The 14,427-nt window shown below is 37.7% G+C and overlaps 1 protein-coding gene across 2 annotated transcripts in view; it reads left to right on the top strand.

Moving 5' to 3' along the window:
- Positions 1-14,427, top strand: part of BRDT (bromodomain testis associated) — a 48,518-nt gene that overhangs the window by 17,538 nt on the left and 16,553 nt on the right. The window contains exons 7-15 of one of the 2 annotated variants that reach the window (XM_040998525.1): positions 1,971-1,974; positions 2,327-2,499; positions 3,728-4,072; positions 5,434-5,562; positions 6,160-6,348; positions 7,440-7,612; positions 7,697-7,986; positions 8,076-8,189; positions 8,562-8,717. In XM_040998525.1, the coding sequence (XP_040854459.1) occupies positions 1,971-1,974; positions 2,327-2,499; positions 3,728-4,072; positions 5,434-5,562; positions 6,160-6,348; positions 7,440-7,612; positions 7,697-7,986; positions 8,076-8,189; positions 8,562-8,717 (1,573 nt within the window). The remainder of the gene's footprint in view (positions 1-1,970; positions 1,975-2,326; positions 2,500-3,727; positions 4,073-5,433; positions 5,563-6,159; positions 6,349-7,439; positions 7,613-7,696; positions 7,987-8,075; positions 8,190-8,561; positions 8,718-14,427) is intronic. The other variant, XM_040998524.1, reaches the window with a different exon arrangement.

Raw genomic sequence — 14,427 nt, forward strand, 5'->3', positions numbered from 1 at the left:
TTGTAACTGTCGGGCCCTCCTTGGCCATGACAGAGCTCTGACTTCCTCAGCACCATGCTTATTGCCTTTCTAGGACCTTGTATCACTTGATATTCATTTGATTACTTGTAGTTTCTGTTTTTTACACCGAACAATATGCTCCACAGAGAGAGAAGCTGTGTCTGTCTGATTCATTATTGTGCCCTAGAGATGGTAGCCAATGCCAAATAAGATGTAATAAATGTTTATTGTGTTTCTCTTACTACCAAGTACTGTATTTGGGGTAAGAGATGGGGATGACCAAACAGATTCCCTTATTCATTTAGAATTTTTTTTTCCTATTTGGAGATGCAGACATAAGTAAGTATACATGTTCTTTTCTATGCAGATCTGTTTAGCTCTTGAGTTAAAAAGAACAACAGTTGGAGTATCAAGTATATAGTTATATCTGAATCTGTTGGGTACCTCAGTTCTAGTTAGTGGTGAGACATCAAATATTGAGGAATATCAGTGGGATTTCAAAGTGCACTCAGACCTGCTTATTTCCTGAGATTATCGAGAATTGCAGAAGCAGGGATACTTTGTGTAAAATGTGACAATGGTGTAGGAACAATGCAGCAGAATAAAAGAGCCAGAAGTAAACAGTGGTAGGATAGCCAAGAGAAGGTTGTTCTAGTGGTTTGGCTAAAAGTCTGAAAACAGTATTGGGAGATGCCATGAGGATATCTTCTAGCAGAGCAAACACAAGGGTTCTTTCAGAGAATTTTTGGATTAAGAAGAATTAAAAGAGAGGCCTATTTTGGTGTAAACACTTTTTAAATCCAATATAGTTTTTTTTTTTTCATAATAAATGTATTTTCCTGGGAGCCTCCCCACCCCCTCCTTTTTTCCGTTTTGTTTTTTGTTTGTATGAGAGGCAAAGACAGACAGAACTCCCATCCTCTGGTCCATTCCCCAATGCCTGCCATGGCTGATGCTGGGACTGAAGCTGCCAGGAATTCACTCCACATCTTCCATGGGTGACAGAGAGCCTTTTACGTAAGCCAAGCCTTGCTACCTGTTGGGATCTGTATCATCAGGAGTCTGATCCTGAGCTGAGGCCAGCACTCAAACCCAGGTACTCCAGTGCAGAATGTTCACAACAAAAGCACTAGGCCAACTGCCTGCCCACCGCTTTTCCCTCCTGAACATTTCCAGGAGTCCTCATTGCAGGAGTTAGTGCATGGTATGGCAGTTGAGCTGTTCCTTGTGATGCCTCTTTCCCAGATCAGAGAGCCTGCTTCAAGTCCTGGCTGTGGCATTGCTGATCCAGCCTCCTGCGAGTGTATGCTCTGGGAGGCAGCAGGTGATGGCTCAGGGAAACCTGTCCTTGCCACACATGTGAGAGCCCTAAAATGAGTTCTGGGTTCCTGGGTGCAGCCTGGCTCATCCTTGGCATTAGGAGAAAACCTGTGGATAAAGGATTGATCTTTTCCCTCTTTGCTTTACTGTCTCTGCTTTTCCAGTAGAATGAAAATAGTAAATAAATATAGTGACTCTCAAAGACTGCTTGTGCTTGCTAAACTTAAGGTCACCAAGAGCAGTCAGTGGGTTTGTGTGAAATAAGGGAGAGGGGAAAGTCGTAATAGGAAGTTGTTGTCAGAACTTTGGCCTTTCCTGGGACCAATGAGGAAAAGTAGGGGAGGGTGTGAAACATTTGATCTGTGCTTTAAAACATCGCTCTGGTTTTTGTTTTGAGTATAGGCTATAGATTGTACCAGCAAAGAAAAGCCTTTGAGGATGCTGTTGCAGTAATCCAGTTGGGAACTGGTGATGCCTTTGACCATATTAATTACTACTTGTGTGAGAGGTGGTTGGCTTTTAGACAGGAAGATAAAGCTAACAGGGTGTGCTGGATTTGATAGAAATGACTCCAAAATTTTTCACTTGAGCAATTAGAAGAATGAAATTGTGTTAATGGAAGGAAGACCTTTTGAAATACTGTCTTTCAGGGTGGTGTGAGCTAAATAGTCCTAGCATTTTCTGAGATGATATAGGACCAAGGAACATGTACAGTTACTCTGCTGGCAGAACTGTTTGAGAGATCTCTTGAACAGAGAGTCATATTCACACCTTTTATTCTGTCAGCCAGTGATGGAGTATCTGTAACAATTTTAAATTCTTAGATATTGATGCAGAGCGTTCTGAATGTTACCTTTGAATTGGTCTAACACTGTCAGCAACAGTATGTTTGGGAGGATTTCAGAGGACACAGGGAGTGCAACTGTTTTGCTAAAACTTTGAAATCAATGAATTAAACCAGGATACTGAATGTCTTACATTGTTTGACTGATTCATTCTTTACTAGGCGCCCAACAGGATGTAGCTGTTAGTTCCATTAAAGAAAAAACATCCCCCAAGATAACCGAAAAAGTACTTGCTCAGCAAGTGATACCCTCTGTATTTCCAGAGACATCCATTTCTCCCTTGAATATGGCACAAGGAGCTCCACCCAGTTCTAGCTCACAAATGATGACCCAAGTAAGTTTGCTATAGTTTTCAAATAATTGATTACTGAAATATTTCAGTGCAACTCTGAACATTGCCTGTTCTTTTTTTTTTGACAGTTATGAAAACTGGTCTTCAACATATAGCAATCTGTGTTTAAATTTTATTTTTAATATTGCTTACATAGTTGAGGGGGATGTATGTCCATGTCAGCCTCTGACTAGGAAGGAGAAGGTCAGGTATGGGGGAAGATGAATTGGATACATGTTTCTGGCAATCTTAAACTGTACAAGTTCTGCTTCTCTCTGTATTTTGTGAACACAGACACCATGTTTTACAGATTTTCTAGGTGGAGCTTAAAATGTTAAAGTGTCTTGATAGTGGAAGAATCTGAAGTTGTCCATGTCCATGATTTTTGTTTTGATTTTTCTTCTGGTGGGGTCTGGGTCACCTGGTCTGGGTCCTCAGGTCCACCTGCGCAGTGGGTGCCTGGTCCATGAGCCCTGGAGATGAGGGCTCTGGAGGGGTCTGTAGGCAGGGGTTGCCTGGGTCCTTAGGGCTGCTGCTTGGTGGATGCTGGGTCCATGAACCTCATGGGTGTAGGGTCTGGCAGGGCCCAGTGGAAATGACAGAGCAGTGGATCATCACAGGCCCAGATGCACACAGAGGATATGGTGACCTATTGGGGCCTGGGGGCCTGCAGAAGACATCTGGTACTACAGCAGGGGAAGGAGGGCAGAACAAAATGGACAAGTACCCCAACCAAATGATGATATGAAATATCTGGATAAATGGAGACTATGTTAGCCAGTGGACATTGGAAGGATTTCCTCATCCTTGGATTGGTGATATTCACAGCATTTCAGAACTATAAAAACCGCTTAAGTAGATGCTGCACATCAGGGGACCCTGGGTTGATATCGGGTGGCCATTCCCCATCCCTGGGTACTGGAAAGGATGGGAGGGTCAGTGTGTCTCCTCCCCTCATCTCCCTCCTTCCCCCCCCCCAGATTAAGGAAGAAGAAAAAGAAAATTTGGAAACACTGGTCTCACCTGCTTTCCCCTAACCCTCGATTCTTCCGCCCTGATCAACTATGTAAACATTATCAAAAATAAAAGTTAAAAAAAAGCCATGTCTGCCTATCAAAATATTGACTGACAGCAATATCCTCTTTTTTTTAGCTGATAAGGATGCTGATCAAAAAATTTTTGAAAACTATTGCTGAAGATGTCACTTTAAATCATTTTGGTTTTGTTTTAGGTTACCAGGGGTGTCAAGAGGAAAGCAGATACAACAACTCCTACAACTTCTGTGATTAAACCAAGTAGTGAATGCCTTACTGAAAAAAAGTCTGTGGGAATGCCACAAATGAAAGAAAGTGTGCTAAACAATGTTTTGCCGGATTCACAACAGCAACATAAAGTTGTAAGAAGTGTTAACGTAACGGAACGATTAAGACACTGTGGTGAGATTCTGAAAGAACTGCTTGCCAAGAAGCATTTATCGTATGCCTGGCCCTTTTATAATCCTGTTGATGTTAATGCTTTGGGACTTCATAACTACTATGATATTGTCAAAAATCCAATGGATCTTGGAACTATTAAGGTAATTGTTGCCCTAATAAGTGGAACAACTTTTCTTGGTTATAAAAGTAATTTGTCATTATGAAGAAATTTTAAAATCCAGGAAGATGAATACAGTTTAAGTCAGCAGAGTGATAATGCATCTTCTCATTTTTAATCATTGGGCACATGCAAAGTTTCTTTGTCGTGCATCTCAGTGACCATATCTAATATAATCTATACTCTGAATTAGACTGCATTTTAGGCATTTTTCTGATACATTTTTAAAACAAAATTTGATGTCTAACTGTAGCTTTTTGTTTTATTTTGGTAAGACATTTAGTTTCTAATTGTCTTCCTGCCTTTTAATCTATCTGATTGGTAAGAATTATCTTTTTAAAAAAGTTTCATTTACTTATTTGAAAAGCAGAGTGACAGAGTTTGCATGTATTGTTTAACTTCCCAAATGACCACAACAGCTGTGCCCAAGCCAGGCCAAGTCCAGGGACCTGAAACTCCATCCATGCCTGTCTTGTGAGGGGCCAAGTGTTTGAGCCATCTTCTGCTTTCCCAGGTTAGCTTGGAGCAGGCTTAATGTGTACCTTGCTCGTATGGGATGTGGCGACCTGTGGCTTAATATAATGTACCACAACACTAGCCCCTTATTCATATTTCTTGGATTCTACACTTCTGTAGAAATGTTCTTTGTGTTGAAATACAAAATTAGTGACTATCCATGGGAGTTTTTAGGTTGTCCACTCTTAACAGTTATGTATCTTAAAGCTGTCATTTTGAATAGTTTTTACACTGACTACACTTCTAGAATGGCAGACTATAGAATTCTGGAATGACAGATTACAAGGTTCTAGGATGGACAGTTCTTTTCCATTAGCATGCGGCAGCTACATCCTGGCATCTGTTGGTGCTAGTATAAGATTCCTGCTCTCTTTGGTAGGTAATCTTTCCTTAGTTGTACATTTAATTTTACTCATCTTGACTGGAAATTAACACTTCCACTTTGAAGACTTATGTCTTAATTTCTGTGAATAAGTTTATTCTCCAAAATAGGAATTTCTGGGGTGGCCATTTGGCCTAGTAATTAGAATGTCAAGACTATACTGTGTCCCATATCAAAGTTTCTGCATTTCTGCTATCAAATATGCTTACACATGATTTTCTGAAAATACTCTATTCACTCAGCTTTTGTGATTTTGTTCTTAATCTGGAATGCTTTCCCCCACTGTCTATGTGTCACATCATCAGATGGTTTTCAGAGTCTAAAAATTAGGAATCGTATTTTTTATGTTCTTGTGTGTGTCTGTATTGTTAAACAAGATAGATGTTCAAATAATTACTGAATTCAACTGTATTGTTTGTAAATCCTAGAACTTTTTCTTAATCTAGGGGAAAATGGACAATCAAGAATATAAAGATGCTTGTGAATTTGCTGCAGATGTTAGGTTAATGTTTATGAATTGCTACAAATACAACCCTCCAGATCATGAAGTGGTGGCAATGGCAAGAACACTGCAAGTGAGTTCTTACCGGTACTCTGAAAGTGTACAGATAAGTTTGAAAGTTTGAAAGCTTTAAACCATCAACTCAAGAGATGAAGAACAGCCCTCACATCCTTGCTTGAATATTCCAGAACTACATATAAATTATATTTTTGTTACTGGGAGATTGTTTGCTTCTTGATTTATAGCAACTTTTAGTAGCAAATCTTTCATGAACCTTCATACAAGGGATATTAGGGAAATATCAATAAAGAGAAAATGGTAAATGCCTAAGATAACGTTGATTGGAACCCATGTTTAATGGAAGGGAATGTTCAAGAACTCCCAAGGCTAAACCACTGAGAGGCAGAAGGGTGCTCCAACAAATCGTAGGACCCTTGGAAGAATGTCTCCCATATAAATTAGGAGATCTCTCTTGCCTTAAAAAAAAGGAGAAAAATTCCTGTTAAAAAGCGAACATATGAAAGCATTAAGGCATATTTTATATTTTGAAGTGAAAAAAATCTGTTCAGAGAATGATGCTGTAGTGTACTTTTTGTTAGAGGGTGTTATGTATTGCTACCTTAAGTCAGAAAAGCAATAGACTGTTACACCATCTAATTTTCTGTTATAGGATGTGTTCGAAATGCATTTTGCGAGGATCCCAGATGAGCCTGTTGAGAGTATGGCAATGTGCTTCATTAAAACAGAAACAGCCAAACCCATTTGTAGAAGAAGCAGTAGTGAAGCTTCTTCTGAAGACAACTCGTCTGGGGATTCTGAAGATGAACGAGTGCAGCGACTTGCAAAACTTCAGGAGCAGGTAGTTAGCTGTGCCGCTGCAAGTGCCCATGGCGTCTTGATTGTCAACATACCTATGATTTGTGTAGATTCAGATCACTTACCAAATGTGGCTTTATATACAATTAGCTTGTTTTTCATGTTTGGTAGGTTTTTCTACTCAAATAACTGTATAGTATTAAAATGCTGTTATTTTTTTAAAAAAATCTTCTACTGGTGTTGTGACACAGTGAATTAGGCTGTCGTTTCCAGTGCCAGCATCCCATATCAGTGCTGGTTCAAGTCCAGGCTACTCTGCTTCCAATTTAGCTCCCCAGATATGCAGCTGGGAAGGCAGCAGGTGACCTAAATAATTGGGCTCCTGCTAAACCTGTGGGAGACCAGGGTGGAGTTCCTTGCTCCTGGTTTCAGCTGTAGGCATGGAGCAGTGAAGCTTCTTTCCCTGTCATGAACATGTTTAACATTTGCTGCTTTTCATGAAACAGTTAGCTTACTCTGATCTTTTTTTAAGATTTATTTTTACTGCAAAGTCAGATATACAGAGAGGAGGAGGGACAGAGGAAGATCTTCTGTCCAAAGATTTACTCCCCAAGTGACCTCAATGGCCAGTGCTGTGCCGATCCGATGCCAGGAGCCAGGAACTTCCTCCAGGTCTCACACACAGGTGCAAGACTTTGGGCCGTCCTGATTGCTTTCCCAGGCCACAAGCAGGGAGCTGGATGGAAAGTGGAGCTGCTGGGATTAAGAATGGGTGGCCATATGGGATCCTGGCGTATTCAAGGCGAGAACTTTAGCTGCTAGGCCACGCCGCTCGGCCCGCTTACTCTGATTGTAAGCCTCATTAATTAAAAACTTAAGATGAGCTGGAACTGTTAATAGTTGTTGATCTGCATCATTTAGATGAATATTTGGGTTTATAGATTGAGTACTTGATGGTGTTTGCAGTGTAATATGTACTTTTCAAAACAGTGAGTTTTTGAAATGCGATAAAAACTTGACGGAAATTCAATATAAAATGAATTTTGCCCAGAGTACTCTTCTATTTTAGAGTGTCTTCATCTAGTGCTTTTAATTTTTCAGCCATGAATGTTTAAAATTTCTTTCTTTTATCAGCTTAAAGCTGTTCATCAACAGTTACAGGTTCTATCCCAGGTACCTTTCCGTAAGCCAAAGAAAAAGAATGAAAAGTCTAAAAGGGACAAGAAAAAAGAAAAAGTAAACAACAGAGATGAAAATCCACGGAAAAAACTTAAGCTAATGAAACCGAAGGAAAAATCCAAGAGCAAGTGAGTATCTTTTTCATGGAGGTGGTGAAGTAAAAAATATCATTAGCCAAAGTAAATTTGGCTGGATCTAATTTTTTTCTGCAGTCAAACTAAGAAGAGGAAGCAACAGGTCTCTGCTGTGAAATCTGAAGAGGAAGATAACGCCAAACCTATGAACTATGATGAGAAAAGACAGCTAAGTTTGGATATAAATAAACTCCCTGGGGAAAAGCTTGGGCGAGTGGTTCACATCATACAGTCAAGAGAGCCTGCCTTGAGAAATTCCAATCCCGATGAGATAGAGATAGATTTCGAAACACTGAAAGCCTCAACACTAAGAGAACTAGAAAAATATGTTGCAGGGTGCTTGAGAAAAAGACCACTGAAGTATCATGGTATGTATTTGCATTTATTAACAGAAATCAGTCCAATATTTGTGATAATTTTTGCCTGTTCTCATGGTACTTCCTCCTGAATCCCACAGCCAAGAAAACCGGGAAGTCCAAAGAAGAACTCAATTCACAGAAAAAACAGGAGCTGGAAAGGCGATTACTCGATGTCAACAATCAGCTAAATGCTAGAAAACGTCCAGTAAAACGTAGGTGTCAGTTTATAAGTTGCTTCTGTGACTATTGACATTTCAATGCGTTTGTTATTCTGTAATTACAAAAGTTTTGAAACTGTATTTATCTGAGAGACACAATGAAGGAGAAATGGGACAAGAGAGATTGCACCCTTAGTCACTCCCCAAATGTTCATCCACTGTGGCGAGGACTGGGAGGGACAAGGGTGGAGCCAGGAACTCAATCCCGGTCTCTGTATGAGCAGTGGGGACCCAGATACTGAGCAGGTCCACTGCCACCCAGGGTCTGCATTGTCAGGAAGCTGGAATCCAGCCAGATGTGCTTAGGAGAGATGTGACAGTTGAGCTGTTCTGCTCAGCGCCTGCTCTTGTTCCCCAATGTTGTAGCTGAGAAGACAGAACCAGCTCCAATAGTTGGAACGGTCTCCCGTCTGAGTGAGAGCAGCAGCAGCAGCAGTAGCAGCAGCAGCAGCAGCAGCTCTTCAGGGTCCGAAAGCAGCAGCAGCGACTCCAGTTCTTCCGACAGCAGTGATTCCGAACCAGGTTAGCTGTCTCCTTATCCATATCTGTTGGCAGGGAAATGTTTTTTTTTTTTTTTTTTTGTTATATTAACACTTACATACATTTTGAAAAAATATGTATTTAATTATTTAATTGCATGCAGACGATCTTAACTGTTTTCGTTAACGAGGTACTGTATAAAATGAAACTACACGTATATTACTTGTAGGTTTGTCATGTTAAAAGTAAGTTTGCTCAAGATAGAATAGTCTCTTAAGAAGTGATTGCAGACCTGAAAAACAAAAAATGTCAGAAAATAAAATATGGGTCTTCACTTTTCATAAAACACAAAGACTTTTTGAGAGCACCTTTCTCTTTACTCTCCATGGTGTTGCATGATCTGTCCCATTCTGATGCAGCATTCTGAATTGAATTATTTTTTTAAGAACGATCATTTCAAGAGCAAGAAGGGAGATTTTTTGTTTACTTTCCTGGTTTCCTCACTGTTGAATATTAGAAAAATGTATAGAAAAATGTACTTTAAATTGGTATGCTCAGTTATATTAAAGAACTATATTTTCTTGTTTATCAGTTGTATTAAGCTTAGATCATTCATGCTTTCTTTGTGTGTGGATTTGTTTCATTGTTAAGTTGTATAGATGACAATCGCTGCCCAAGGATGCTGACCTGGGTATGTTCCATCATTAGTGAGCAAAAAGCAGATTCAGAATATAAGGCACTTTTATGCCTAAAATTTGCTCAATTTTTAGATGTTTTTACATGAAGTGTTTCTTTGTATGAAATTCAGTTCTTTTAAACAAAAAAGGTCCCTTGCAAAATATTGTGACGTTAGGAATTCTTATCACTTGTATGACCATCCCAATTTTTCAGTTTAGTAAGAAGGATCTATTGGCTTGCAGTGTATTCTGTTTCACTCATGCTTCTGTTTAGTAATATGGTGCAGATTGCTACATTTTGTTTTGATATTTTAAAAATATATAGTAGGAAATAATTTTGTAAGAATGAGCAAATATTTAGCTTTGTTGGAATTTGTCATACTGGAACATTTTAAAATCAATTTAGGGCTCTATAAATATTTCCTTTTTTAACATCTAAGCATACAACAGCACTGGAAAAATCTAAGTTGGATTTAGCATCTTAAATTGTAATTAGCAGCTGTAACTTCATCTAATAAAGCATTTGTGGCCTAATGAGTTAGAGCACTGTCTTTTATTTTATCTTATTTTATCTAGTAATTTGAATTACTTATAATTACATATTGACTGTTGAGCAACAGGTGCTTTGAGTACCATATGCAGAAGTATTCAATTAAATACTTTAATATGAATGATCAATTTCTGAGAGAATATTTCTTTATGTTATCTGAAGAATATTAAAATGATGGGATATGTGTGTATACACACATACACATATGTATATACACCATATTATATGTCATATATACACACACATATATACATATGTATATATACACCATATTATCCTTAATCACAGAATAACTCAGCCCTAATCTCACTTCTATTCTTAAAGCAATACCATTCAATTTTTTTATAACTGATTTTCCTAGACAATGTCATCTTTTTCTAATTAAGCAATTCAGACACTGTTGTTAAAATAAAAGCAAGAGACACATTTTAAAATATCTGCCTACATTATGGATGATGCTGACACAGTTTGTGACAGTAAGGTTCATATAACTTTGAATCTAATAGTGCGAACTGTTGTTTATTCTTGAAATTTTAATTATTTTATGTGTGTTGTAAGTTGCAAAATCTAATTGCTTAGTATAATAGATAAATATTAACTTCAGTTATACATATTAAAATTCTTTAAGGATCTTAATTTCTCAAGTATAAGCTAAAAGCACTTTTTTTGTTTCTTTGAAAATCGCATCAGCGAAAATGTTAAATAATACAACTACATTGTGACTAGGCAAGTCAGACCATATCAGTGGGAATGATTATTATCAAATAAGGTATCTGTAATTTGCTAAATTATGGAGAAAACATTGTCAAAAAATGGATTGCAAATTTTATGTCAAAATTTCAGGGTTGGGAGAATAAGAGAATATGATTATGACAATTGTACGCCAAAAACTTTATCTGCTGTAACTATTGAAACATAACCTAAAATATCAACCGGAACTTAGCTTAACAATTATGATTCATATAGAACTGATCAGTACAGTTGAGAATCATGGTTCCCAGAGCCTCAGCTCATAGGGTTTGAATATCCAAGGTATGACCTGCAGGCTTATTTCTTTGATATTCTATGAAAGAACTTTCTTTTTGAAAGCTTTTTTTGTGACAAATTATGTTCTGATAACATAAATATTGATGTATAGTAATTTTTTCAATTTCTTTTAAAATAACTGTCTTCCTGGATATTTAGAGCAGTGTGGCCATCTGCAGTTATCCTAACCGAGTTATAGTCCTAGGATTTCTGTTGTCAGAAACAGATCTCCACAATAGCTTTTCTAAATTCCCTGGTATTACTACTGACTTGTTCACCATCATTATGTATTATGAGCTGCTTTCATTGCTATAATACTCTATGTAGTTATTGCCCATGTGTTAAGGTTAATAACTGGAAAACATTTGTGTTATTAAGTAGTGTTGGAGTTACTTATTCTACCTTAAATGGTTAACTTTTTCTGTCGTTTTAGAAACTTCAATTGATGCACATTTGAAAATTTAGACTTAAAGTAGCATTGACTATATAGCTAACCAATGATTTCCAAGCAAAGTTTGACATATGAAATTTCATTAAATTCTCATTTCAAACAAGATATCATCATTTTCAGATAGTTTCATGAAATTTCAAATTCTTGAAAAACAGAGGTTAAAAAGCTGTATTCTGAAAGTAGTACTTTGTTGGATATTTCAAAGTCATTTGATATTTTTTCATTTAAATTATGTTCTTGGTGGACGTGAAAATAAGCAAATATCCTATGCAGAAAAGTCAGGCACATTGATTAAACATTGGCATCAGTGTAAAACCTTTGAAAAATGTTTTTCATAGCTTTCAAAACATTAAATGTTAAATTAAAACGTGTAGGAGCCAAGAAAAAAACCAATTCCAGCATGCATGTTCTGTGTTGGCATGCACATGTGAGCTATTGAGGGTTTTCTGATGCTCAGTAACCTTTAACATAACATAACTGAGAAAGAATGTAATTAATGGTTTTAATCTGGTGGCTAACAACAATGCAGAGAAAAATCAAGCAAATGGCGTAGCTCTTCAGTAATGGTGCTTTTGATTGAAACCTTACAGTTCTTACAATTCCATTGAATGTCTCAATGCTTAGTTTAGGTACTTGCTTAGTGACAAACAGAAGTTTCACTTGCTCTATATAGTTAAACACAAAGAGACTCAATAGCTATGACAGAAATACACTGTTTTCTTTTACTGGGTTAATTAATTCCTATAGTGTATTTGTCACCTAAACCTAAGCCTTTTTGCTTCTGGCTTTAATGTAAATCAGAGAGTAGAATCTTTGAACTGTTTACCTAATACTTATTTTTAAATCTTTCTTCATCATAGGTGAAGTCAGAATAGGAATAATTTATCTTTGTAGAACTACAAACTAGGTCTTCTACTGAAGTGAGGACATAATTTCTTTTTTCATGTGAGCTTTGAAGACTGGCAAACTTGATGTGAAATTAGATCATTATTAACTTGCTGAGGAGGATAGGTTTGAAAAGGGCTGGGAGTAGGCAAAAAAAGTCTTACATTATTCTTTGACATGTGAAATAGAACGTTTAAAAGAAATGATTAGGTTTTATCACTTAACTCATACATCTTTCAGCAACAAAGTGTTTCAGTTCACAGGAAAAGAAATCAGGACCCAAACTTGATTAAGTAGTGATAAGTTCTGCTCCATGTTTGTAAAATTTTCTGTTCAAATGGCTTCCTGAATTGAGCGTGGAGTGTTACAAGTATCCTCAGAGCTTGTTTTTAAATTATTTTTTAAAAAATTAGTTGACTGCATGTACTTGAAAATTTTCCATCCTCTACGTCCCTGTCCAAATGGCTGAAACGGCTGGGGATAGGATAGTCCAGCCCAAAGCCAGGAGCCTAGAACTTCATCCAGGTTTCCCATATGGAACGCAGAAGCCAAAGCACTTGGATCGTTGTCTGCTGCTTTCCCACGCACAGTGGCAGGAAGTTGGAGTGGAAGCAGGGCAGCAGGGAGCTCAGTTGGCACTCTGATGTAGGGTGAGGGTATTGCGAGTGGCAGCTGAACCCACATACCACATCGCCGACTGTGCTCCTAATGTGCTGCGTGTTGAGACCCTCAGTCTGAGTCCTACTTTCCAACTCTTGATGAATTGCTTTCAGCAAAAAGGAACAGGTGGTTTGCTATTGGTTTGTTCCCTTAAAGATTTATTTATTTATTTTTGTTGGAAAGTTAGATATACAGAGAGGAGAGAGCCAGACAGGAAGATATTCTGTCCGATGATTCACTCCCTAAGCGACCACAACAGCTGGAACTGCGCCAATCTGAAGTCAGGAGCCAGGAGCCTCTTCGAGTCTCCCATGTGGGTGCAGGGTCCCAAGGCTTTGGCTATCCTTAACTGCTTTCCCAGGCCACAAGCAGGGAGCTGCATGGAAAGTGGGGCAACCGAGATTAGGACCAGCGCCCACATGAGATCCCAGGTGTTCAAGGCTCCAGGCCTGGCTTGCTCTTAATATTGAAATAACTACCCACACTTTGATGAATATTGCCAGAACATTCTAAAAAGGGAGTGAAGTTTTATAGTTCCAAAACAAATTGCTTGTTTTTACCAAAGGAATATAGTTTGGGTGATGAACTTTGGGAAGTCCTCCAATATCTACAGTTGATACCTGATGTGTTTATGTAAAATACAGAAGCAGGACCAGGCACTCGTTTTTCCTGTGTAGGACGTCAGAGTGTGTTTTGACATTATGTTCTTATTGAAGTCTCAGAGATTTTAGTCCAAAATGACTTGTTGATGTTTAACATTGATCTCAGTGCTTTGTGGGTGTTGGATATTAAATAAAGCTTTCAATCAAACCTCCTTCATTCTGATATTAAAATTTCGGCAAGCTTTAAAATGAAAGTGTTCAGTTTTATATTGAAATTTTAGGGGGATGTAAAGTTAGACACTTCATATGATTTGAGTGATATGCACGTATTTAGTGCTTTAAGGATGTCACCCAGTTTGAACCTGTTAAGGTAGGTATGTGTGTTTCCACAGTTCTCTGCAGAAGTGAGTTGACATTGTCATTATTGTTTTTCATTTAAAACTACACACATCTGTTCCTTCACAATTCCCTAGCCTCTGAAATTGAGAAATAAGCATACTTCCTAAGCTCAAGATTGTTTCCATTAATAAAGAGCTCTGCTAGGATTGGCAAACATCGAGTTTACGATGCCTTTGTGAAGTCAATTATGTAAGAATAGAATGAGAAGCCAATTTATATTTAAGAGTTTTATGACAATATATAAACTGGTTGGCTTTTCTTTTAAACTGTAATTGCAACTGCTTATTGCAGTATGTTCAGATTTTGAGGTAAATTTTGTAATAATTTTGAACTTTAATGTTATGTGTCAGAAATCTAAGGTGATATCCTTGAATATTTTTAGCAGAGCACTGATGTGATATGTCATTTTGATTATATTTAAGAGTTTATATTATAGGATAATGTAGCTTAGGGGTGTATGTTTGAATAATTAAGAAATGAATAGATGTACATAATTGATATT

Source organism: Ochotona curzoniae, unplaced genomic scaffold (genome assembly GCF_017591425.1).
Source record: "Ochotona curzoniae isolate NIBS_2020 unplaced genomic scaffold, NIBS_Ocur_1.0 scaffold_1037, whole genome shotgun sequence".
Taxonomy (NCBI): domain Eukaryota; kingdom Metazoa; phylum Chordata; class Mammalia; order Lagomorpha; family Ochotonidae; genus Ochotona; species Ochotona curzoniae.